Source organism: Mixophyes fleayi, chromosome 1 (assembly GCF_038048845.1).
Source record: "Mixophyes fleayi isolate aMixFle1 chromosome 1, aMixFle1.hap1, whole genome shotgun sequence".
Lineage (NCBI taxonomy): Eukaryota > Metazoa > Chordata > Amphibia > Anura > Limnodynastidae > Mixophyes > Mixophyes fleayi.
This window is the reverse complement of record NC_134402.1, coordinates 294805305-294833202: the sequence shown is the minus strand read 5'-3', so window position 1 is coordinate 294833202 and position 27898 is coordinate 294805305. Positions and strand designations below refer to the sequence as shown.

The following is a 27898-nucleotide window of genomic DNA, read 5'->3' as shown; positions in this document are numbered from 1 at the left end:
GGTACCTCCCTACCTGGGAGGGCAGAACAGTTTCCCAACTCTGTTACAATAAGAGACTCCCCAAGCCCTCATTCACCACTTTATTAAATATAGAATAAAATCATCTCTTCTTCTTTCTTTGACTTTCATAGTTCAAGTTCACATGTAAATAAACTCCAAAAACATGTAAATTTCCCATAAATAGACCCACCACGCACTAGTGTTGACCATTGCTACATTATTAAGGCAGGAAGTCTTTTTTACTAAGATTTCTAGATGTTTTTTTTCCTACATTCTTGGACTATTAAAGAAAAAGAGAGAAAATAATATTTTATTTTTTATTTGGACTATAAGGGTCCATGGACGAAAAAAAAAGAATTTATATTTAGTAAATTAGTGAACAAGGGTTTGTGGATTCTGTTATTTAATTAAAGATAATTTTAAAAGTGATCAGTCTGGGAATGGTTTTCACTATAGCTGGGGAACCACACACTTGTAGTGGAAACCAACCCTGTCTGTCTAGCGTTGGGTCTGGTTGAGCATTTGTGAGGACATGCTCTACCTTTGATCATTTTTTACACAGTTCATTGTGTTGGAAACCATTTTTTTCATTATTTATTAATTTAGTGTACATTAAACAATGCTGCTCCTGTGAAACCAGGACTGCCATGGAGATATATCGGGGAATAAGGAATAGTGCCAATAATGCTGCAGGTCCAGCCCCATAGAAAATACAGACATATACACAATAAAGATATACTACTGCTCTGCCTTTCTTTTCTATGGGGGCCAGTTACTGCTGTCCGGCAAACATGGACAGGTCTGCCAAAATCTCCAGTGCGTCTTATTTGTTGGCAGACTTTTGGCTGAATGAGGAATGATTTGTATACTAATATGTTGGCTGTGAATCCCTGAAAATCTCTACTAGTAATATCCAACCAATGATATATTGTATCATCATCAGCAATTTATATAGCGCAGAGCCGGATTTAGACCTCATGGGGCCCTAGGCAAGATACTGGTTTGGGGCCCCCTCCCTGAAAGAATCCATAGCATTATAGTTTTTTAGCATAACATAAACCCCTAATCGGGGGCTGGCTGGCAGACTTTAGTCCGGGGGGGGCAAGCATATAGCACTGGCCCATAAGTAGTGGCCCATTTTTAAATGGTGGTCTCACCGCCGGCCCTGGGAGGGCCCTCTGGGGACCGCTGGGCCCTAGGCAATTGCTTAGGTTGCCTAGTGGTAAATCCGGCCCTGATATAGCGCCACTAATTCCGCAGCGCTGTACAGAGAACTCACTCACATCAGTCCCTGCCCCATTGTAAATTACAGTCTAAATTTCCTAACACACAGGCTAATATCAAGTTGATAGCAGCCAATAAACCTACATTTATGTTTTTGGAGCGTGAGAGGAAACCAGAGCACCCGGAGGAAACCCACGCAAACACGGGGAGAACATACAAACTCCACACAGATAAGGCCATGGTAGGAAACTGAACTCATGACCCCAGAGCTGTGAGGCAGAAGTGCTAACCCCTAAGGCACCGTGCTGTCCATGCATTTAGTATTAAATGATGTATGCATGTTTTTTATTCTTGAAAATGTAGAATACTGTACAATAAACTTAAAAGTAGATATGCTGTACAATACATTTAGTACATGTGCAATCTGTACCTCTAATTCAGTAGATATGGCATTAGCACTACTAATTTTGGTAGATTTATATTTAATGCCATGATTGTAGTAAATATACAATCAGTTTTACTACTTTAAGAAATATGCAATCTGTACTAATACGTTAGTAGATATACAATAAGTTCTTTAGTAGATATTCAGACATTACTACTACTTTAGTAAAAAAAAAATACAGATTAATTGATTTATTTTTCTAGCAGATTTGCTGTGAAATAAAAAATAGTAAAAAGTCTGACAATCAAATAAAAGGCTTTACAGAGATGGCAACATCAACCTTTTTTTAATGGAGCAGTTTAATTTAGTAGAATGGTTAACAAGGCAGCGTCCTGAAAAGTGATGATTAATCTATAAATGGGTTACTCTTAAATCTTCATGTTGTGATGACCTTGCAGCTTGCATCCCATTTAATCTTTTCCATAGTACTTTAAAGATTAGTGAACTATCTTGACTAGCTGTACAATTTCACCAAGATGTTTTTAAAAAGACCTTTAAAAACAGTTTATAATTCTCAAGTGAATCATACTAACATTCCTTTATATAACTTACTCCACTCATATAAATAATAATGACAAATAATTACAGTCAACAACACAAACACGGGACTTTCATGACACTTGTACTTGAAGGGGTAATGATGGACAATAGGAGAGATGTTTTACATTAAGAACCACCCATTACAACATGATTCCCAGATTATGTCAGGGAAATGCATAAATCATAAGAATAATTGACTTTACATGCAATGTGTTTTTTGCATTTCAGACATAAGTTTGTTTTACCTTCAGTAGCAAATTGCAATATTATACATTTTTCCATGTTCAGTTGCATAAATGAGCAAGGGTGTAATTCTCTTTAAATGGGAAAACACAGCCCTGGGACATGAATTATATTGCATATAACTTTATATACCCCCAATTAATGTAATTTGAGTAAGGTGTTTTTCCCCTGTTGTGTAGTCACCCTGCTGATTTTGCACCCGTTATCTGGCTTTACAGGTACTTCCAGAACAAATGGTGTATTTTTTAAGGCTTCTTCGTTCCTTTGTTTCAGTTTCTTTTTATATATATTATATATATAATGTTTGTGTACTTTTTACAGAATGTACAGCACTACATAAAATGTTGGAGCTACAATATTCTCTCCTGTTGATGGGTGGATGCCAGCGTTCTTTAAGCATAATGATGATGTTGCAGTTATGTTTTGGTGAGCAGGTTGAAATGAACTATGATGTGAGTGAGTTCCCTGTACAGCGCTACAGAATTAGTGGTGCTATATAAATAGCTGCTGCTGATGATGATGATGATGAACTATGAGGAGTAAAGATGGGGCAAAGTGACTGGGAAGCTTTTAAAGAGTCCTTGATTTTACCACAACACCTGGCTGTCATTCTTTTCATGGGATGTATTTGGAAATTTAGCCCAGGGAACAAGTCTCGACTCAGCAGCCTATTAGGAACATTTTTAAAGGGAAAAAATGTAGGTGGCCCCGTGACCCAGCCCAAAGTAGCCCACTATGGGACTGGACTGGGGGGCAGATGTCACCTCTCCAGCCCAGCATGCCCCTGCAAGGTGATCCAAGTCACCTGTGCTCCGTCCTGCAGGCCTGTGTCTCTGTTTTCTGCTTCAAAATAATGCCACCCCTGGTACTTTGTATGTCATCTGACACTAGGCAAAATCAGCAATTTAATGGAGCAGGAAGTCCCAACTGGGAGGTGACTGCACTGTAACCTGACATTATGTGCTTGTACCCCATGAATTCTGGAAGCAAAGCAACAAGGCGATATGAGAAGATAGACAATTCCATTGCTCTTTACAGTGTGGAACTAATTGTGTGCTGAGCACAAAAGCAGATGCAGTGTCATAGCAATAACATCATATTTTCCATTTGTCTTGTATTGTACCAGGGTTGTGGTTTTGTCCGTGAAGCATACTCTCTTAGCTGCCAGTCAGTTACTAACAAAACCTAAATGCACTCTGCTGTATGTGGCACTATCTGTGTGTCACAAAACTCTACTGTAGCCCTAGCATTGGAAATGCTGAGTGCAGCACCACACAATAATACTTCAAACAAGATCACTTTTTAACACTATCATTTCTAGAGCACTCAGCCTAAAAGTAACTGCTGTGTGTACTTATATACTTAAAGGTATGAATAAAGCAGAAAGGCAGAGACAATAATGTTATTATGTGTTGAAGGAAGAAAATAATGTTGCAGGTAAAAGACTGCTATTATGGCATTATCAGCAATTATAATTATTTATAGTTTGTACATTATACTTTCCATATATTTCTGCATATTTGCGCTATGCCAATTACCCTAAACATGAAACCAAAGAATTCACCTTAATTAAAGAGAATACTTATATAATAAGATTATATAAATTTATATATATATAAATATAATAATTTATATTATTATATAATTATTAGACCAAATGACATGTTAATTTTAACTGTGGCTACCAAGGTGCATTTAATTGCACCTTATATCCGCACTACCATAAAACATAAGCCATTTGGAAAACAGCATATTGAAATAACCCAAAGGGTTAAAGAGTTGCATCCTAATGCTAAGGGTGACTCTGTCCATTTCTGGCAAACTACACTACATTCATACTGGCCAAGAGAAACTGCAATTCTGGGAACCACATGACCTTATTTGTCCCATCAGTACAGGACGTTTAGGAAATATAATACAGAATGGAAATTGGCATATCTCAGAGCTTAGTGTGTTTTGGGACATGCAATACCCATCATATTAGGTTAAAGCAATACGTTATTGCACAGTGATACCTAACAGTGTGGACATTGGCTGAAAGATTAACGCCAGCATGCAGCTGCTCCGAGCAGACAGTCAACACTTCCCAATATGAGGCTTCAGAGGCAATGTAGCATGCTGTGTATGTTTAGAAGATGATTTCCACATGTTTTATATACTTAATGTTCGAATCCCAGTATCAGCTTCTTGTGCCTTTTGACAAGACGCTGTGGGCCTGATGCTGAGTTAGGAACAGAGCAAAAACAGGGAGCAAATTTGCACCTGGACAAACCATGTTACAATACAAGGGGTACAAATTGATTTCTTTTTTTGCACGAAAGGAAAATACTGGATGTTTGTTCATGTAGCACACAACTAATTGATAGCTTTATTTTTACACTAAAATTAAAGTTGATCTATGACATGCCGAATCCAAGCTATAAATCTGTCCCTACATTTCAAATTTACCTCCCCGTCTAATGCAGCATGGTTTTGCCAAGGTGCAAACTTGCTCCTAACTCAGCATCAGGCCCTGTGTCTCTCTGGGGTCTATTTATTAAAGTTTTTCCCCCTTGTAAAGCCCCGAAAACAACGTTTTTGGGGCTTTACCATTAAAATCCTTATGTATTAATCTAGCATAGCAGCAGATATCGGAGATATCTGCTGCTTTGCACCCATTAGCGTTTTTCTGAGCACTCCCCATAACAATGTATGGGGAGTGCTCAGTAACGCTATGTATTAAAGACTGGCAGGTGAAGTATTTCTCTTTTTTAACTTGTTAATGTACCCCATCTGAAGCTGGCGTACATTAACATAAGTGAAACATTACACTGAAAACAGCGCTGCTCTGACGAGCAGAGCTGCACAGCGCATGTGTGGAGGGATCACATGATCCCTCCATCACATGCTTCAGGTTCCTGCAGACACGGATCTCTGTGCGCATGCCCGAGTTTACCGATCGGCGCATGCGCACAGGGATTGAAAGAGGGACGATCGGCACCGCAGAGGGAGGAAAAGAGAAGAATCCAGTGTTAGGTAAGTGTAAGACTTCACAGGAGCAGCCGTTTTTCGGAACGGCTGTTCCTGTGTTGATTTTTAATACATATGAGAAACTTTTCAATCCGCATCTATGCGATGAGGATAGAAAAGTTTCTACAGAAAAAAACGAAGGGTCATAAATAGACCCCTCTGTGTCTCAGGCACACAAAAATGACTATAATCTCAATTGTGCAAGAGACTGTCTGAACAGCTCTGTGCACATTTTATGTGCTACATTGTAAATAAAAACTTGGGGAAATCTAGTTTTTTTAAAAAAACAAGAATAAGCAACAAAAATGCATCATCACCTAATTAACAGCTAAGTTCATCACTTGCCTGTGGAGGCTATGTGTTAGCCAGATGGCTATTGAGAAGTCACAGACACCATGATTAAAACATCTAATTGGTCCTCCTGCTCACCCCTCCACAGCTACCCACGGAGCCCCAAGAAAAGCGGCTGCTTAGAGCAACCCTGGGTCTCTGAGGAGGGGAAGGAGCAGCTTTGTCACGTTTAATAAATAGGTGGTTGTTCAGCATTAGTTATACATTATGACATCATCCATTTACTAATTTAATGTGAAGTTTTAAATCCAAATATAGATCAGTGTGTCTTGCAAAGCAAACACAAATGCAGTTCACTGTGCAGGTAAAAAAAATGACAACAATAAGAAACGCTACTGACATGTATAAACAAGTTCTTGTCTTCAAAACATACAAGATTGTGAAATAAAACTTAATATATAAATTAAATGAATAATAATCGTATCTTACAAATGAGTCAATGAAAGGTGGCGAAATAGTCTTCTGCTCAAGGACGTCAGCTTATTTCTGGAAAGGTCTCTGAAATAAAACCCAAACATTTCAATGTGGACATTGCATATTCTTAGGTTCAAAAACACTCATACCATTACCAAAGCATACGATACATAGGATTATGTGTTTATGTATTTGTTTAGATAGCAGTAAGTTTAGAAAGAAAGGAACTGTTGTAATCAACATGTATATTCATCCCAAGGCATCATGTAAAGGGGGAAGGAGGCTCTCTTTTTACACTACAAGAACCTTCCTCTTATTTGAAAGTCTAAGCCATTATGGGGTCTATGCATCAAGCTAATTTGACACTTAAAAGATGCGGAAACAGCTGTTTCCGCATCTTTTAAGTTTAGTTGCTATGCATTACATGCCTAACGGAGGAGATATGGCAGAAATCTTAGGCAAATACCGTGCAGGATAACAGTCCCCATAGATTAATATGGGGACTGTGATGTTCTACAATGCAAGAAGCTTTGATAATCTTTGCACTGAGCAGACAGGTAACGCTATCTCAGGATGGCGTTATCTGTCTTTTCCTATGAGATTCTGCTGAAGCCTCTCTGGCTTTGCAGAATCCATTACAGTGGAAGTGCTGTGCACATGCGCACAGCATGTCCTCCTTTCACCGGTAGCTTAGGAGAAAATGTTTGCAGCTAAGGGATCACTTCGCCGGGGCTCCCAGAGTAGCCCCGGCATGATGCATTCCAGCGGTGCAAAAATATGCATCTCTGCAATTTGCAGCCATGCATAGCACCGCATCTTCTTGATACATAAACCTCTAAATCATAAAGACAACATGAAAGAGATAAGGCAATTTAAAATAGCCTAAGAGTATGCATATCTGAAACCAATATACCATGGCAATATACACAATTTAACAGCTTCACTTTAGCTGATGTAGATTGAAGATAAACATTATCTGTGAAACTTTTATATACTATTTTATGTACATCCTCATACTTTAATGTACTATTTAATTTTTATACTCATACATTTATGTACTATTCCATATACCTTCTCATACCTTTATGTACTATTTCATGTACATGTTAATACTTCTATTAGTATGGACATTTATGAAATATTCTTTTTTGGAGCAACAGCAAACTATGTGTCTATGGCTGCTGTCTATGGCAATACATAGGAAGCATGTATCTATTCCAGAAGGATTTAGAACAGTCTAATTATATGTCAGTTTGGGAAATCTGACAGGAGAGTTAGCAGCCAAAGATAGTTGACATCTTCCATAATTGTAGATAATCATTAATATGGGGTTTAACACCAGGCTAAAAAAGAAAAAAATGTATCATCACAATTTACTTTACTAGAGTTTCAGCGTAATTTAAACTGACAGATTATCTATGATATCATTTTATAATAACCAAAACAACTGTGTTTATATGATTCATAGTAGTAGTAACACTTTTCAGTGAAGGGATGCATGCAAGCAGCATTTTCTCAAGTAAAAAATGAATTACTTACATGTAAGTAAGTCTGAGGTTCTTACGGAATGCCTGGCGAGACACAAACTTCAATGACGAATCCACCACGGTACTAAAATGAAACACAAGTGTTTACTAAAGTCCACAGAAACACAATGTGCTGCCAAGATTTGCTATCCCAAGACTAGAAAAGGATTTTAGCTCCACAGACCTCACAGATACAAATGTATTATGCCTTATTTACCAAAGATAGTATATATATATATATATATATATATATATATATATATGAGAAAGGTGGGTTGTGCTGCATCAAAACGCCAGATTTATAATATCTATCATTTTCTTCTGTTAACAAGCCCTGCAAGTGCTCTTATTTTGCAGCTACATATAATTTATTTTATACAGCACCCATGCAGCATGCAGTGACCCTGAATGTCATGTGCATCTTCTTCCACTGATGCACAGATATATATTATCTAGTTAGTTGAGGCCGTGTACACAATGACAATATGTGTCAGGTCTCAGATGCCCGGATAAGTTGCAGTTAGCTGAGATCCAACACACAGAGTCCACGCCGGTCACTGAGAATAATCTACATGGTTGAGGCCCTAGAGAACTGGAGGGCTTCTAGGGTGAGTATTGCCGAATGGTGGAATAACACAGAGTAGGTTCCTCTGCAATTCATATAGTTAGGGGTGGCAGGGGATTATATAATGTGTTCCTGGTGGCTAGAACTCTAGAGTCTTATTCCTTCTTAAACTAACATGAATATAGAAAATAAATAGTGAGTCTGTGCATATTTAGACCTATGATATTTTTATCAATATAAATGAATGTAAATAGAAAACACCAAAGTGCTAGGCATATGATTGCATTGTAAGACATGCAGTAGTAATAACAGTTGTGGTTTATTCAGTAACCCCAACAATACACAAAATGCCAATGTACAAAATCTAATAGTTCATTACACTATGTTCATATAAATAACATTAAACTGTAAAATACAGAGACAAAATGTGAAAATATGCTTTAATTAAAATGCCAGACAAATTTAATTTTGACTACTTTTATTTAGAAAAGACAAGTCGCAGGGATCAAATAGTAATGATAAATCCCACTCAAATACCCATCCAGTAGTTATCTCTGAAGCTGAGAACCATCCTTCCTGCCCTCCCCAAATCTGGACCACAGGCTCCAATTACATAGCAATGACAACTAGAGATGCTCAGGCTCGGTTTTCTGAAAACCGAGCCCACCCGAACTTAGGGGATCCGTGTAGGCTTGACAGCCGGCTTGGTACTTTCGCGCGTCCTCAGATCTGAATTGAGGAAAAACGTCATCGCTGTGTTGTCGGATCTCGCAGGATTTGGATTCCATAAGTACCTCCCTCCCCAGGAGATCCAGCGCCATTGCTTACACAGAAACAGGGATAGCAGTGTTCTTGTCACTCTCCATTCTCCAGTGACATTGCTCAGCGCCATTGCTCTCATAGAAACAGAGGTAGCAGTGTTCTTGTCACTCCCCAGTCTCCAGTGCCATTGCTCAGTGCCATTGCTCATACAGAAACAATGGTAGCAGTGTTCTTGTCACTCTCCATTCTCCAGTGACATTGCTCAGTGCCATTGCTCTCATAGAAACAGAGGTAGCAGTGTTCTTGTCACTCCCCAGTCTCCAGTGCCATTGCTCAGTGCCATTGCTCATACAGAAACAATGGTAGCAGTGTTCTTGTCACTCTCCATTCTCCAGTGACATTGCTCAGTGCCATTGCTCACACAGAATCAGGGGTAGCAGTGTTCTTGTCACTCTCCAGTCTCCAGTGCCATTGTTCAGTGCCATTGCTCATACAGAAACAAGAGAGGGTAGCAGTGTTCTTGTCACTTGACAAAAATTGAATGGAAATGACTGGAAATTAATGTTACTGAGGTTAATAATAATGTAGGAACAAAAAAAGAGCCAAATTATGTGATTTTAGGGAAACAAAAGGGATTTAAAAAAAAAAAAAAAAAAAGGGGGATCCAAAACCAAAACCAAAACACACAAGGGCGGTTTTGCCAAAACCAAAACCAAAACACGAAGTTAATCCAGATCCAAAACTAAAAACCAAAACCAAAACACGGGGGTCAGTGAAGTACATCTCTAACCAAAACACAGCTGAAAATTTAGAAGAAGCTCAGTCTGCTATTTCCCACTAGTGATAACATAAGAACAGATACTTACAGGTTTCTTAGTCCAGTGTAAATTTTAACATCATTCTCGTTTATTGAAGCAAATTCCCGTTGCTGTGCAATGTAACTAAAAAGAACAAAAACAAAATAACAACGCAATAGTATTAGAGTGAGTTATTTAGCCCTGCAATAACATAGCTATAATTACAGTTATCATCTTCAAATAGTCTCATTATATTGAAATGTCTCATTCAGACATTGTTTAATTGAAGGCAAATCATAACATTAACACAGTAGTAATTGGAAGACAGAAAGTCAGAAAGTTACATAACTATATTAGAATGTGAATTTTGTTATAGAGATTGATAATAGGTGTATCTGTGGTGTTGTGTCATCCTGCAGATAATTTATCTATACAATTTACATGTTGCTACTATAAGAACTGGAGCCTCCAAAAGAATTCCTTTACAACCATTTACAGTAATTTTAGCTAGCCAATCGGCTCTGTAAAACTTTAGATTACTATGATGACCTGTCATTTTTTTAACTATTTTAATAAAACATATAGGGGCCTGATTCATTAAGGATCTTAACTTCAGAAACTTCTTAATTCAGTCTCCTGGACAAAACCATGTTACAATGCAAGGAGTGCAAATTAGTATTCTGTTTTGCACATAAGTTAAATACTGGCTGTTTTTTTCATGTAGCACACACATATCAACTTTAAATTTCAGTGTACAAATAAGCTATCAAGTATTTGTGTGCTACATGTAAAAACAGTCAGTATTTAACTTATGTGCAAAACAGAAAACTAATTTGCACCCCTTGCATTGTAACATGGTTTTGTCCAGGAGACTGAAATAAGAAGTTTCTGAAGTTAAGATCCTTAATGAATCAGGCCCATATTCAAAATATTATACCCTTTCAATCGTTTTTAAATGTTCTGAACTGTCAACTTGTATCAGTAAAGTGGTACCCAATATTGCATATGTATAGAATTATTCCCATGGCTATGAATCTGCAATATGGACAGCAATGAGCTTTATAAGATTTTGCGCAGTATTAGCATCAATGAATTAGTTGAAGTGGTCCTCAAATACACTGTGTGCTGATATTCTTTATTTATGATTGTGTTTTAAGTAATGACGATTGCTGTAGAAATCCTCCACAACTAACCTATTGACAAACAAGTTGAGCAAAGAGGGAATGCACTGCACTTGGAAAATTGAAATGGATGTAAAAGATTTATTGTAGAGTCGTGACAGATGGAAGCAGAAGGGCACAGGCATAGCCAATAGCCTTCTCTGACTTTAAGAACAGAATGCAATATGTTCCTTACTACAAAGCATAAAATCCCATTATGTTGTTTTCTTGTGCAATAAATTGTAATATAGCGTTATTATCCTCAATTCTTTTTGAGAAGCTGTAACTTTTAAATTTGTGTTTTTAATGACATAACTGAAATATATTATATTTAATATGTGAGGCTCAGTAAGTAGTTCTCTCAGATACTGTAAAATGAATTTATTTAATACAGCATGAAAAAGGTAATTGACAGTATATATTGCTTTGTTCATTTCCAGTAGATTTAGTAACTGATACTACGTAACTTCTAGTAGAAATATTAAAAGAAACTTTATTTAAATCATTTTCACGAACAGAGTTCTATAAAAGTGACCAAGCTAATGCGTCCAATCTTTCTCTGGGTTGCAAGTATGGGTTGCCATGGAGTTGGCTGGGTCCTCTAGCTCTCTCTGTCCTCCCTCCCTCAACTCTGCTTTCTCTTATATATCACAACCTCCATATTATGCTTTCCACCAACATCTAAAACTTAGGCACTTCTTTCACTCCTCATTTAACTGCATTTCTGTCAGACCTCTCTTCCTATTTTAATTTTACTATATGTGCAGCCTCTCCTCCAAGGAGCTAATCTCATCTCTACAACTCTATGTTTCTGTCCCATGTGGTTTCTATAGATCCACATGAGATGAAGAGGAAATCAGAACTTTATAAGGCTCTGGACCTGGAGGACTTGTCATATGGTCTCATGCAGCAAAACCTTCTATCAACAAGGAAAATCTCAGCAATCTCCTTTGTCACTGGTGCCACATCCCAGGAACAATACACAAGATGTTCTCTAAAGTCTATATGCATTGTTGAAAAGGATTTAAGCAATCAGGTTCCTGTCCCACCTTTTAGAGGCTTTGGTCAGAAGTACGGAATCTTATTTTTAGTATAATTTGAATTGAAGTTCCCCTAATCCAAAATACATTTTTCACATTGCGCATTATTTTCCTAAAGCAAATTAATTAGACATGTAATTAGCTCAACTACGTGCTTAATTGATGCCTCATCCAAGAAAATGGACATTGCAACCTTCTCCACTGTTACTAAAAGAATCTGGCATATATATGTGTTGGAGTTAATGTCCAATATACTAAGGAAATCCTCAAACCCTTTCTATAATCATCATGGATACAATTCAATATCCTTTCACATACAGTATTCTACATCAAGTTTTACCAGCATATCAGAGATTTAACCTCTCTTGACATTTGTTTGCAGTAAACATATTCAAGAGGATTCCTCCTCATCCTCTTCTTGTATCTGCTGTTCCCCAACCACAGCCTTACCAGTCTCCTCTTTCACTTATATTCTCCTTGTCTATCACCACCCTTCAACCTTTTCCCTGTTTGTGATGTTAAATACAGGCATTGAAACACTCCCTCCTAGCATCAGAATGTTACTTCAGTATTATTCATCTATGCTGTTTCCATATGATGACTGTAAATCAAGTTTTCATATGAAGAAGATTGTTGTCGCAATGCTCTTAAAAAACTTTTTTTTTTAAATGAACCAAGCTAATAAATAATACAAACATATCTTTATAAAATAATGACCATGCTTTATATAAATCATTCAACATGTATTAGATACTTATCATCAATGTAACATAGTGAGCTAATCGGGGGAGGGGCTGGTGTTAGAGCTAGGAGTAGAGGCTGTAGAGGCTAAATCCCCTTCAGCTTAGGTACCTTCCCAGTCACAGGGTCATGTGACCACAACGGTCACATGATACACAGTGAAGGCGGGCTAATGGAACTGTATGGATGTCAGTGCAGGAGCTGCTGCAATTCTGTCTGTTCCTGGAGTCACTCCTCTAGAAAAAGGTAAGAGGAGGGGTAATGTGTCAGGGAGCTAGTGTGTGTGTGTGAGATGGAAGCTGCAGTTTAAGAGGGGGGCATGTGTGACTCTGCAGGGCAGAGATGGGTACATGTGTGACTCTGCAGGGCAGAGAGGGGGCATGTGTGACTCTGCAGGGCAGAGAGGGGGCATGTGTGACGCTGCAGGCAGAGAGGGGGCATGTGTGACTCTGCAGGGCAGAGAAGTGGCATGTGTGACACTGCAGGGCAGAGAGGGGGCATGTGTGATGCTGCAGGGCAGAGAGGGGGCATGTGTGACTCTGCAGGGCAGAGAGGGGGCATGTGTGACGCTGCAGGGCAGAGAGGGGGCATGTGTGACTCTGCAGGGCAGAGAAGTGGCATGTGTGACACTGCAGGGCAGAGAGGGGGCATGTGTGACTCTGCAGGGCAGAGAGGGGACATGTGTGACACTGCAGGGCAGAGAGGGGGCATGTGTGATGCTGCAGGGCAGAGAGGGGGCATGTGTGACTCTGCAGGGCAGAGAGGGGACATGTGTGACACTGCAGGGCAGAGAGGTGGCATGTGTGACTCTGCAGGGCAGAGAGGGGTACATGTGTGACTCTGCAGGGCAGAGAGGGGGGCATGTGTGACACTGCAGGGCGGAGAGGGGGCATGTGTGACACTGCAGGGCAGAGAGGGGGCATGTGTGACACTGCAGGGCAGAGAGGGGCCATGTGTGACGCTGCAGGGCAGAGAGGGGGCATGTGTGACACTGCAGAGCAGAGAGGTGGCATGTGTGACTCTGCAGGGCAGAGATGGGTACATGTGTGACGCTGCAGTGCAGAGAGGGGGGCGTGTGTGACACTGCAGGGCAGAGAGGGGGCATGTGTGACACTGCAGGGCAGAGAGGGGGCATGTGTGACACTGCAGGGCAGAGAGGGGGCATGTGTGACGCTGCAGGGCAGAGAGGGGGCATGTGTGACACTGCAGGGCAGAGAGGGGGCATGTGTGATGCTGCAGGGCAGTGAGGGGGCATGTGTGACAATGCAGGGCAGAGGGGACATGTGTGACACTGCAGGGCAGAGAGGTGGCATGTGTGATACTGCAGGGCAGAGAGGGGGCATGTGTGATGCTGCAGGGCAGTGAGGGGGCATGTGTGACAATGCAGGGCAGAGGGGACATGTGTGACACTGCAGGGCAGAGAGGTGGCATGTGTGATACTGCAGGGCAAAGAGGGGTACATGTGTGAAGCTGCAGGGCAGAGAGGTGGCATGTGTGATGCTGCAGGGCAGAGAGGGGGCATGTGTGACGCTGCAGGGCAGAGAGGGGGGCTTGTGTGACGCTGCAGGGCAGAGAGGGGGGCATGTGTGTGTGAAGCTGCATGGCACAGGGGGGGCATGTGTGTGTGTGAAGCTGCAGGGCACAGGGGTGGCATGTGTGTGTGTGAAGCTGCAGGGCACAGGGGTGGCATATGTGTGTGTGAAGCTGCAGGGCACAAGGGGGGCATTTGTGATGGAAGCTGCAGGGCACAGGGGGGGCATGTGTGATGGAAGCTACAGGGCATAGGGGGGGCATGTGTGGCTAAAGGTGCTGGGCAGAAGGGGCATGTGTGAAGGTGCTGGGCAGAGGGAGGGCATGTGAGTTAGAAGTCTGTTCCCCACACGGCCCCTTCTCAGCCAACAATACCCTTACAGCACTCACTATCTTTTATTTGATATTCCCCATGATACGTGCTCATTATCTATTCCCTCAATCCTGACACCTCTTACCTCAAAATGAAAAGAGGCACCCTTTATATTAATATAATATGTGTGTGTGAGGGGCCAGTGTATGTATAATATGTGTGTGTGAGGGGCCAGTGTATGTATATTATGTGTGTGTGAGGGGCCAGTGTATGTATATTATGTGTGTGTATGAGGGGCTGTTTGTGGGAGGGAAATAGGTTTATTTTTTAAATGGTAACACTATTAATTTAATTTTGGAGCAGGTTGGAGGGAAATAGGTCTATTTATTAAATGTGTATGCTATTAATTTAATGTTTTGGTTGGAGGGAGGTCTACTTATAAAATGTGGGTGCTATATTGATTTAACACTGGGGCTGGTTGTAGTTTACTAAATTCCGTGTACCCATTTTTTTTCCAAATAGGGTCTCCAACATTCCAGGATCCAGACAAGCAGCAGCTGATCTAAAGACACCAGCAGCCACAAACCGTGAAAGTGACGAGAACAGGTAGGAGAGAGCAGGGCAGTCTGCCAACTATCCTGAATCTGGTGGGATTTATATTATGAGGAGGTGTGACTTGTTTAAATGTTGCACTATGGGATTCATGCAGAAGACTGACATATTAACATGATTATTACATTCCAGCGCTTTTTCATGTTTCTGTAGGTAGAGGGCTGCAGTCAGTAACTGTAGTGGCGGACGGTCTGTGACGTGGTAGTGATAGGAGACTGCTGTTTTTTTATTACTGGGCTTGCTAACCATCAACTGCAGTTTCTTGACATGTTAATTATGATTAATACCTAAGTTTAGTTAAAGATAAAGTACAATTTGTGTGAATTGAAAGGTAAGCAGTGGTGTAAGTGGGGTGTATATGGTAGTAGGCCATACCGCTACTACTACTCATACTGCCTTCATTGTAAAATAATAAAATTCCATTCACTTGTTTACATTCTCATTACATTTTTCATACCGCCACTTCTAAACTTCCACTTCGACCACTGAGCTTAATATTCATCGTATGGAGCATATGACCAGCATAATTCAAAATTCTGGTAGATCCTTTGACAAAATATGGGGTCCATGGACATTATTCTTTAACTGCTGGGACCACAGTGTGATGCAGTGTAATGATAAAGGAGGGCACAGTGTGATGAGAGGGATAGTAATGAGGGGCCACATGGTGATGCAGTGTAATGATAAAGGAGAGCACAGTGTGATGAGAGGGACAGTAATGAGGGGTAACATGGGGATGCAGGAGGAGCAGCGTGAGGTGCGGCGGCACATAGTTTACCCTTCTACTTAACTATAGGAGTATATGCTATGCTAAAAAAAAAAAAAATGCTATGGATTGTTTCAGAGAGGCAGGGGGCTGGGGGGGGTCATGGGGGGGGGGGGGGTGTGTGGGGGCTGGGGGCCCAAAACCAATATCTTGCCTAGGCACCATGAGGTCTAAATCCGGCTGTGACTTGTGGTACAACAGAGGCTTACTAATTCAGTTACAGTAATCCCTGTACAGCTTCAGTAAGAAGGAACCAGACAGAAAATAAGTGTTCTAGATAGGGATAACCTATGTTTAAGAATAAAAGAGACAAAAAACCCAAAATGAGCACCAGGAATAGTGCAACAATCTTCTAAGAAATAACTGTGCTTGTTAATAACTTTTCCTTTCTTTGTTTTATTCCTATTTGAGAATTCGTAGGCAATTATTATATATATCAAGATGGTATCACTTTAAAATGTCCAATGTTCAAGACTTCTGAAACCAGAACAATATTCTTAAAAATACAAAGGACATCTGAACTTGGCTGTATGGAATTTATAGGTATTCATGGGGACCCTTTTCACTGTCTCATATTATACACTCAAATAAATACAGGCACGGTGACTAGATAAATATGATGTCTTTATTTCCGATATTAATGAGCACTACCATTGGACAAATGCTTATTGCAATGTCTCCAATGACAAAATTGAATTTCGACTTCGGTCCAATGCTGGTTTTTCAGGCATCACCCACGGTTCAAACGTCCACCACATACTGGTGATTCAGTCCTATTCAGCCCATAATTACATTTTATAATATGAAAAAAGAATGAATGTACAAAGTGTTTATAAGAACTACATGAAAAGAAAGCAGAGTGCTGCCCATGCCATTCTGCTGCACTAGACCTGGCTTTTCATCCTTTCCACAAATCAAAGCCTGGGGGCAAATGTATCAAGCTTCGAGTTTCCAGCAGGTTTGAAAAGTGGGGATGTTGCCTATACCAACCAATCAGATTCTAGTTATCATTTTGTAGAATGTACTAAATAAATGATAACTAGAATCTGATTTGTTATTGAAGGCAACATCTTCACTTTTCAAACCCGCCGGAAACTCGCAGCTTGATACATTTACCCCCTGGAGTCCTATCTAGCACTGAATAATAAATTCATAGAAACATATGAATTTAAAAAAATCACAGTGTTTTTGTTTTTCCTTCTCCCCACACATGAAAACATTTGAAGCTAAAAAGAATTATTAAGTTCAGATAGATGTCTGTATAAACTAGGCAGTGCACAATGCAAATACAAAGCAAGTAGCTGGTGCTATATGCTAACCATTGCAGTTATACCCATAGGACTGCACAATGGTAGACCATGGTTGCTTATGTACGATATACAATATCTGTCCTCAGCAATGAAAATATCTATTTATATCATCCAATATTTAACAGCCCAGGTCCCTTCAAGTTTACTACTTGGTAAACGAAGTATTAAAGCAGCAATTACTGAAAAAAAATCTGTTTTGTTTTTTAACATAAATAACTTTGGCAGGCTATAAGAAGAATGTTGGTATTTATCATTATCACTGTTTTTTTCTACAGGCTGTTCATAATGATTTACGATTCTGGACTAACATGGCAGTGACAATCACAAGGCACACAATGCAGTGAGCAGAGAGGCTTTGGAAAGCCTCTCTGAGCTCTGTCTGCATTGTGACATCCTCCTTTTCCCTCTCTGCCATCACATGACATGCTGAGAGCTGTCAGCATGGGTCTGTGTAGCAGACAGATTGTGTCTGTGTCTGACAGCTTTTGAAAAGAAGATAATGATTTGTAGGGGGATAGTTAAGATACATGCTTACAATTTACTTTACTTGCTATTTAAAGATGAAAAAAAGAAATCTTCTATTTGTGATTGCTGCTTTAGCATACACTTGCAATGTGGCTCATTAATAAGGAAAAGACATAAGACATCATGCACTACTTTGTTATGTTCATTGTCCATCGTCTGTTCTCTGTTACAGTTGGTGTTTGTAATCTGCCTGTTCCCCATAGGGTTTAGTGATCATTATTATTGTGTACATTCACCATGCACTAAATGCAGTGCAGTTAAATAATGGTTTATGTAATGTCTATGTGTACCAAGATAATATCTGGATCCAACTGTAATTCCCAACTCCGCTAGAATGGCCACTTGTGGGAAAGTCTTCAACCTGCTTTGAACTTATTGAAGACACTTGGTCATTTTTACAGTATTAAATTAATTTATAAATGCAGAATTGGACAGGTCATTGAGCTATGTTAGCTGTATGCTTGAGCTCCTGACTATGATTTAGTATGCTGTATTCCCGGTCTCCGTGTTCTTCTAGTATTTATGGCATCTTGTACTCCTGGCACCCTGATCTCCAGGTCTGCAATACTTAATTGCTGATATCCTGTACTCCCGGTAAGTCTTACATACTGAACGTCTGATATCCTATATTCCTGGTCTCTGTGTACTCTTCATACTTCTGGCATTCTGTACTCCTGACACTATGCTATAGTGTATTGTTTGGTTGCCTTGTCACTAACACCTGTCTGCACTCAGGACTCCAACCAAATGTTTTGTGAGCACATCTTTAAGTAAAATCATCATCTTACATCAATAACATTTGTTACACAGGGCTACAAGGGGCAGCACGGTGGCTAAGTGGTTAGCACTTCTGCCTTACAGCACTGGGGTCATGAGTTCAATTCCCGACCATGGCATTATCTGTGAGGAGTTTGTTTGTTCTCCCTGTGTTTGCGTGGGTTTCCTCCGGGTGCTCCGGTATCCTCCCACACTCCAAAAACATACTGGTAGGTTAATTGGCTGCTAACAAATTGACCCTAGTCTGTCTCTCTGTCTGTGTGTGTGTGTTAGGAAATTCAGACTGTAAGCCCCAATGGGGCAGGGACTGATGTGAATGAGTTCTTTGTATAGCGCTGCGGAATTAGTGGCGCTATATAAATAAATGGTGATGATGATCTTACAAATCAATAAAATTTGTTACACAGGGCTACAATTGACAAACATTAGAAATGGAAATAAGAGGGTGGGAAGATTGACAACATGAACATGAGTCTTACTAAAGTACAATTCTATTATAATAGTGACCTTTTGATACCTTATGACAACAGAACATAATTTCATTCAATTACATGCAACAGTTTCAATAATTATGTTCAATAAAATGATAGAATACAGATCAATATATGGTTCTGTACTGCACCCAGAGTACAACTAATAACTTGCAGAACTTAGCATCTCATAATTATTTAGTATTATCAATATCCTTAACCTTGTTATTTAAACAGTGTCCTCGAACCAGAACATCACATTACATAAAGCAACACAGGTTAATAATTAAAGAGCATACTCAAATGTATCACTATTTAAAATTAGCCTACAACTAAAAAAATACTCTCAGAATTAATTGTTACTCCAACCGTAATAATAATGTGCTCATTGGAGTAATGTACAGACTAAACCAGTGAGGGGCCAGATGGAGTAGCTGGAGAGCCGTGGGAGTTAGTGGTCAGCTTCTACTGATGATCATGTGACATTGATATGTCTGTAAACATTACAGATGTGGGTTCTGTTGGACATCATTTTTGAGATTTACAGTTTTCCAGAGAAGGTTTTGAGCACCATGCTTCACATTTACTAAAACACATTGAACAATGACCCCTGTATTTCCCCATACAACCCTCCTTATTAGTAGAGCTCTGTCATAATGTCCCTCACTTCCTAAAAGGTCCCTGCAGTGCCGCACACGCCGGCCTCTGACGTAGAGGAACAGCAACTGGCAGCTTTATAGCAGTGAAGCACTGGCTGATGCTCCTCCACGTCTGAAAAATGCCGGGAGCGTGGTGCTAGGCCAGTCCAGAGCCACACTCCCTGTCTGAGGAACGTGCCACGCCCCGTGGGAGTGGGGTTTGCCACGACCAAGGGGTGGGCATCACAACTGCTCAATATTTGTCTCTTGATAATATGACTCACATTATCTAGATAAAGGTGCTAAATAATTCTGCTTACAATCTATGCCTGTTCATATGGACTTAATGAACTAAGTTTACCACAATAACTGTGGTGATACTGATGAAAACAGATACACAGTGAGTGATCATCAAGCCATTCTGAAGCCTGAAAACTACAGACATTTATTCTGCATACTACAGTCTTGATTCAGCTTTGGTCACTAGGAACTGTGATCTATATCTGTCATGTACAGCTGATATGAGCAGGACTTCCCCTAACATCTGCAACCTCCCTAGTAGTAGTAGTTTTGAAATATTGACAGTCTCACTGAGATAAGTATATTGTGAACAGAGTGTATCTTTCCAAAATAACAACAAATAAATAAATGAAAAAGTGTTAAATAAACATTACACATTAAACTTCATATGTATAATTACTTCACCAGCCTCAAATAACCTTCTGTTTGGGTAAGTCAAACAGCACATAATTGTAAGGATTTAGGGAAAATAGGAAGCATCCCATAGATTGTAAGCTTGCGAGCAGGGTTCTCTTACCTCTCTATCTGTATGTATTACCCAGTATTGTTTTTATTAATGTTTGTTCCCAATTGTAAAGCGCTACAGAATTTGCTGCCACTATATAAATAAATGTTATTGATGATGATGATTTCTTACTACTTATAATACAGAGCCATATCAATGTAATGTGTATGTAATAGCTGATATGGGAGGATGAGCTTGTGTACTCTCCTGTTACTACATAAGTAATGTCTGTTTCTCCAGTGCTTGATGCTGCTATGAGGAGCTTCACGCAGGAGGAAGCCTTCTTGTATCTCATTTTTACCTAAATGTAGGTTTTCAATTCACTAGCGACATCACTGCTCAAATCCATTGTACAAGTTGGACAGTTATGACAATATTACCTAACTCTTGGGATGGTCATATTACATTATTAATTAATCTATACATTTTAATCAAGTAAATCATCATTTTTTAAAATTCCCTTCATTCTAAGTTTACCCACTGAGATAACTGCTCCAGGTAGCCTCAATGCAGACACAACCTGTCTAGCAGACTGCTCACCAGTCTGTACACAGTCACTGGTTGGAATAAATGTGTGCTTGGAAAGCCGAAGGCTTATTTAATAACTAGTGCATAGATGAAAAAAAACACATTATTTTCTTTACTATTATTGGTGCACTTTAAACCACTTCATTTTATAAACAAAGTAATAAAACGGGAATATTAATTTCTGTAGTTGTCAGTCAATGCTGCATAAAGTTTTAATCAAGGAGTTTCCAAGTTCATATATTATTTGCAACCAAAAAGATGTTATCCCTCAGTATAAGACCACCTTTCTGGTCACTATCTGTAAATAATAGAGTTATGGCACCTATAATATAACAAGATAACACAGGCATTTATTATAAATCAAAGGTGTTTGAACAGCAATGTAACTATTGTAGTGTCTAAAAATAAATTTAACTAAGAGTCTAAAGTGCCAGAAATTGGTCAGTAATGCTGAAATACACTTCTTTTTATAAAATACGACGATGTAAATGCAAAGCAATGACATTAAAATCTAGCATAGACTTCATTTTACTTGCCAATGATTATGTGTAATATATAATATTGAAAGCAGCTATTAAAGCTGTAACACACAGTATGATGATGTAAGGCAGTTCTCAGGAACCGAAATTAATAGTGATTAGTTAAAGATTTGCAATACAAAGTCATCAGACAGATGAGGAGCACATCTAGTAAAAGTGATAGATGTTCCCACTGCCAGCACAGATTTCTTTTGACCTTTCCTTTGCTTATTGTCACATTCTAAAAAAGAATGTTCCATTTAACACAAATTTAAGAGTATTGCCTGAATATAACATACAATATGCCATATGCAAATATATTTAACTTGAACATATAGGCCAGATACATTTATAAACATATACATGTATGGACACTTTATTAGTCATTTACTAACATGCATCAGCGTAGTGCTTTTGAATAGAAGCAGGCGTCAGTAAACTAGAATGAGGAATAGAAACATATTATCTTTTATATGATTATTTAAAGTATTGAGCAAAATCAACCAGGAAGACTGTTGATTTCAATATATTCCTAATAATAGAGAAGGGATAACTGCATCTTTGTAAATGTGAGCTCATAAGTGTTTTATATATTCTATGTACTACAAAAGTGCTGCATTTACATATAAAGCATAGCATTTCATCCTCTGCTTACAGTTTGTATGTAATGAGATTCTCTTCCTACAGAACAACACCCAAACTACTTATTGTAGTGTACAAATACTTGATAGTTTTAATTTTACACTGAAATTAAAGTTGACCTATGACATGATTTATACCAACTATAAATCTGTCCCTACATTTTAAATTTATCTCCCCCTCCAATACAACATGGTTTTTGCCTAGGTGTAAATTTGCTCCTTTTCTTTTCCTTGCTCCTAACTCAGTATCAGGCCCATAGTGTGGTAGTGAGAGTTTCCAAATTACCTCATAATCTCGGAGCAATTATTTGTTTTAGGTTTAACACTATGTAAAATAAACTTAGAACACATAAACACACATATGGCCTTGCATGGCAATCTACTGTACACCTAAACTTCTGTTTATTTGCACAATCTTTACTTGAATTGATGTTATTGGCATATTATCATATATAGAAAGACAGTCATACTGTTTAGTGGAAATGGAATTGCTGAAAAATTTGCCATAAAAAAGGTTGATTGAAATATGTAGAATGATTGTGACATTTTCACAGTTAAAGATGATTAAGTGCACCAAATAAAAAATGAAAAAGTGAATAAAAATAAAAGGAATGCTATAATAGCTAGCCACTTACTTCGTTAGCTGGAATGGTGGAAATAATATATGTAAAATGCAAAACATAATGAAATGGCTAATATAGTGCTGTCAACTATAGGACCACACCTTAGGCAAAACCAGACACCCAACGTTCCAACAATGCCAATAATAAATGCACAATCAAGTAATGTGTTGATAATATAAAAGTGGAAAATAATTGTGTAATTTTACATAATTATTATAAAAACAAATAATACAATAGTAACACCCGTACTAATAGATGTGCTAACTTGATTACCTATATTAGCCTTTAAATAAAGGTTATTATTATTATTATTATTATTATTATTAATAATAATAATAATAATAATAATAATAATAATAATAATAATAATAATCCTAATAATAATAATAATAATAATAATAATAATAATAATATATGTGTTTTAGATTGGACTGAATATAATCTAAGGATATATCATGTTTGTCCAGTACAGGGTTGTGTAACTACAGAAAACTTGCTATTCTCCTGGAACAGCTTGTCATTTATTTATTTCTAATAGCCATATAATAAAGCTTAGCTAGCTTTGTCAGACAAAGGGTGTTTCAGTACTCATTAGTAGAACACACCTTGGTCATGTGTGTGCTTTTAGTGCTAGTGTACCCCACCTTCTATTCATATTCTTTAAGGTATGTATTGGGAACATTACTTCCCTTTTCCTGTATATTACTTTTTCACTTCTGCTTTTTATGTACAGCAGTATATGTTGAAGTTTATAAAGTGCAGTAGTACTAGTAGTAGGTGCAGTAGTAGTAGTAGTAATAATAATAATAATAATAATAATAATAATAATAATATTAATAATAATAATAATAAGAAGAAGAAGAAGAAGAAGAAGAAGAAGAAGATGAATCATTTTAGTATTGGTGTTTTAAAATTATTATTAAAATAAAATAATAATTATAATAATTTGACTTATTTTTTTCACTATTTTTTTAATATATTAAAATAGTAATATTATTTTTAAATCCATGCCCAAAATAACTTGACAATTTAAGAGAGCTGACCTAATTGGTGTTACCCCAGTTTCCACAGGAATTTTGGACACCCCATTAGCTAAAGTGAGCCATCAAGTAAACACATTTCACACAACAAGCTGAGTATGAGATAAGAAGAGAGAATACCTTATAAGGCTTAGTGAATCTCTTCCTTAGATACAAGTGTAAAGCAAATTTCGCTACTACCATCTACCCATACATACATATACAAACAGCTGCAATAGAGGGCAGACAAGTATATGGTTTATGACATGACATAGCAGGTAATATAATAGCATTTATGACATGACATATAGTTCAAAGGTGCATTGCCTAGAAATATATGCACCGCTACCCAGACTTGCATTTCTTCACTAGATTTGGCATTTTTTTTTCAGTCTGGAGCCTATTGATTTCCTGCTACACAGAGGCACTGACGTTCAGGATAATAATACTATTAACATTATTACAGATCAGGAGAATATACTGTGAAGTAGCAGTAATTGATCTATCAGCGGGATATATGCTTGTTGTAATGAGATAAAGGTATAAATTAAGCTAGAAGCTTTCCAATGTAATCGTATATGAGTCCCTGCTATGTAGATAGCAAGTCCATCCAGCCACAGGCTTCTCACAGTGTGATAGGGAGCTATCCTCATTCGCTTAATTCACAAGTGGGGCAGAGGGTGAATAGGTTGGATGCTGTGGTCACACCTGAATTACAGTGCCTGGTTCATCCCCAACACTGATGTATCTGAAGACGACGCATTGTAAGAGATATGGCAACCTGTACCTCTCCAGCTGTGGTGGAACTATAAGGCCCAGCATAGTACCTGCTGCCTTTCTCTGGTTTAGACAATACAAGGTCTTGTATGTTGCTGCAGAATGTGTGTTAGTAAAACAAGCACATATACTTCTATGTACATACAAAATACATTCAGAGAGAAAAATGGGGAAGGGGCGGTAATGAGGATTTCATGTTAGTCTAATGAGATGAATTATGCCCAGTCTCTTCCTTGGAACATGGGCACACCATGCGATAGATAGATAGATAGGTAGATAGATAGATAGATAGATAGATAGATAGATAGATAGATAGATAGATAGAGACATAGATAGATAGATAGATAGATAGATAGATAGATAGATAGATAGGTAAGTTGGTACAAGCAGGCCTATCTACTGAAGATTGTCCATCCCTTCCATAGAACTATCATTTTCTACTGTAGGTAATTTAAATTGCATTAGGTCCTGTCACCTATAGTAAGATGGAGGAGCAGCATCAGGTGCACTGTGTACTAGTACTGTGCCTTAGATTTCAACGTATTGTCACCAGATCTGTGCCTAGGGAATTGTACTATCGAGCAATTGAAATGTATTATCTAAATGGCTTTAAAACCCTATCAGTGAGAAGTTAAGTCAAATTAAATCACAGCAAGGCTTTTAAGCTTGGCACAAGCCAATCCTCTCCCACTTTATCTGTGCCTTTTGGAGCATATATGGCTATATTTGCAAGGTAAATGTTTTTTTATAATCAGAATACCTTAATATAGCAAACATATGTAAGGTAACAAGTCATAATATAGGTAGAAAACAATACACCTGAACTGAAATGAAATTAGCACAAATGTATTTTTACGGAGATTTAAACTTATATATAATACACATTGCTCCTAGAGCGACCCGAAAAAGCAACTCAGTGCAGATTTGCACAATACCTACATGTCAGTGATGTTCTCTGCCAGGGCGATGTTTTTCAGCACTGGGAAAGCTCCGATCCCCGGTACCTTTTCACAAGAGATCCTGGTGGAGTTACAAGTGCAAGAGTCGGGACAGGCCAGCCCCCTCCAAAATAACACAAGAAAGATCCAGCAAGCGCACCACACCTGCGCTAAATCGGGTCCATGCAATCTTTTCCAAAGGCCCATGATCGCTCCCAGGTCCAGGCGACCTCCCCCTAGGTAATGAGGCAAATCTCCTAAAATCCCAGTTCTTAATGCAGTGTCTCTTAGCAATAAGCAGCGTCTAAAAGATGGTGGGGGTGTCAATATCAAAGCCTATCTGGAGTCATAATCCTCGGCAGCAGAAATGCAGATGCCTGGTGTTAAGTAATGTAGACCATCCTTGAGTTGGGATGCACTGGATCACCTTACAGGTACACAATCACAGCAGCGCAGAACCACGGCGTCTCCAGGGCTGGGGATGTGGAGATGTCTCTGCTACGAATCTGAGGAGGCTGTGACGATACAGCCGCAGAACTGGTACAGAGAGATGCTGCTGTTGCTAACGCTTCTCAGATGCTCTATCTGTATCTCTCTCTCTGCAAGAAAACACACACACACAGATAAAGAGGGACACACAGATAAAGAGGGACACACAGATAAAGAGGGACTCTCCACCAATCTATTCCTAGAGGTAAACAAGCTAAAATGCTAACAGTCTCCCAGCCATATCGTGCCGTCAAGAACACCCCATATACATATTCATCCTGATCAAATATAATCCTGACTCATCATTTCACATGCAGTATTATTCACCCTGATAAATGATGCTCACACTCACCATATTTCCCAACAGCCTAATAACATCATTCAAGTACTGATAGCATCAATACCAGAATCATTGTAAAGATGGTCCTAAGCACCTGATTACATGCCAGCACATTAGACTTGTCTACTGCTTATAGGTTTCTATTATTACTGGAATGTGCCGTGTTGCCAGAAGATGTTCGGAAAGGACTTGTATATAGGGGGTTGAAGAGGATGCAGCTTCCATACAGATCAGCCACTGCCAGGGATGCTGCCTGCAAATCACTCGCGCAGCATATTCACATGTATTACACAGCAATGGGCACAACTAGCAATTGGAAATGAGGTCAGAACAATCAGCATCAGCACAGGTGAGGTGAGCAGTGAATCAGGCACATAGCTATAGCTGACAGCAATGTGGAAAGCTCCTACCTGGGAGGGCTGCAGTGATTTCAGCTCCCTCCCGATAGAGAGAGAGAGAGAGAGATGGATGGATAGATAGCTCTGCACTGGCTGACGAAGGGATTCAGTCTCAGCTATCGGCTTTTTACACACTGTCTCTCCAGTGCTAATAATAAGTGGAGCTTCTCCCTCCCATCCCCATGCCAATAGCTGGGGAAGAAGAAGTGACGTGAGCAGTGACGCAGGGCAGGGGCAGAAACTCAGGCTAATTCTCCTAGAGCCCAAAGGAGCAAGACATAGCAACAAGAGGGGAGACCAGTGGGGGTTTGTCTTCATCAAGACACAATTATGCATGCTGTCCTGCACACACAGACACCATTGCACTGTGCACTACTTAAGTCTCATTCAACTTTATAGATTCCTTGAATTTTAGAAATGTGGGGGGAAATGGGTTCATGCTTTGCTCATGATCATATGCTGCAAGGAATCCAAGTACACCTACACAAGGCATTAAAGAAAGACGTGATGGGACTGCAGAAATCCAGCGCTGTTTACCATGACAATTACCTGCTCCTATTAATATTCACACACATAAAGCTGCATACTGCTTCTACATTAACATCGACTTCACATAATGGCCACATCAGTGTGATCTGATTAACCAGAAATGTATATTCATTTTAACAAGTCATTTTTATGTTATAAATAACTTCATGTGCGATGCTTTGCTAATTCTGGTTTGCTCTGAAAAAAAATTGTACATTCAAACATTATGTAATTTGTACGGAAAATGTACTCACCATACTAAGAACACGACGTACATCATGGTCACCTCTTTGCTATATTTTGCATATATCTAATATATATATATATTATTAAATTTCTGGGCGTAGTTTACAAGTTAACTGTGTGTGATCCTATTTATCAATATCGTCCACTACAAAACAATAGCTAATCATAAATGCATAGTATTAAAAATGTGTTTCTGGGAATTGTATTTCTCATTTGTAGTTTTAAAGGGTTTTTTACCGCAGTAATTTAAAAGAAGCTGAGAAATCTACCGCATTGACAGCGGAGGATGC

General features: G+C 39.0%; 1 protein-coding gene across 3 annotated transcripts in view; it reads right to left on the bottom strand.

The window, feature by feature from the left end:
• Positions 1 to 27024, bottom strand: part of NTRK2 (neurotrophic receptor tyrosine kinase 2) — a 236592-nt gene extending 209568 nt beyond the window's left edge. The window contains exons 1-5 of one of the 3 annotated variants that reach the window (XM_075211060.1): positions 26847 to 27024; positions 25609 to 26206; positions 9946 to 10020; positions 7766 to 7837; positions 6242 to 6310 (exon numbers count right to left, since the gene is read on the bottom strand). In XM_075211060.1, the coding sequence (XP_075067161.1) occupies positions 6242 to 6310; positions 7766 to 7837; positions 9946 to 10020; positions 25609 to 25814 (422 nt within the window). In that variant the 5' untranslated portion in view covers positions 25815 to 26206; positions 26847 to 27024. The other 2 variants (XM_075211062.1, XM_075211061.1) reach the window with 2 other exon arrangements.
• Positions 27025 to 27898: the final 874 nt, after the last annotated feature.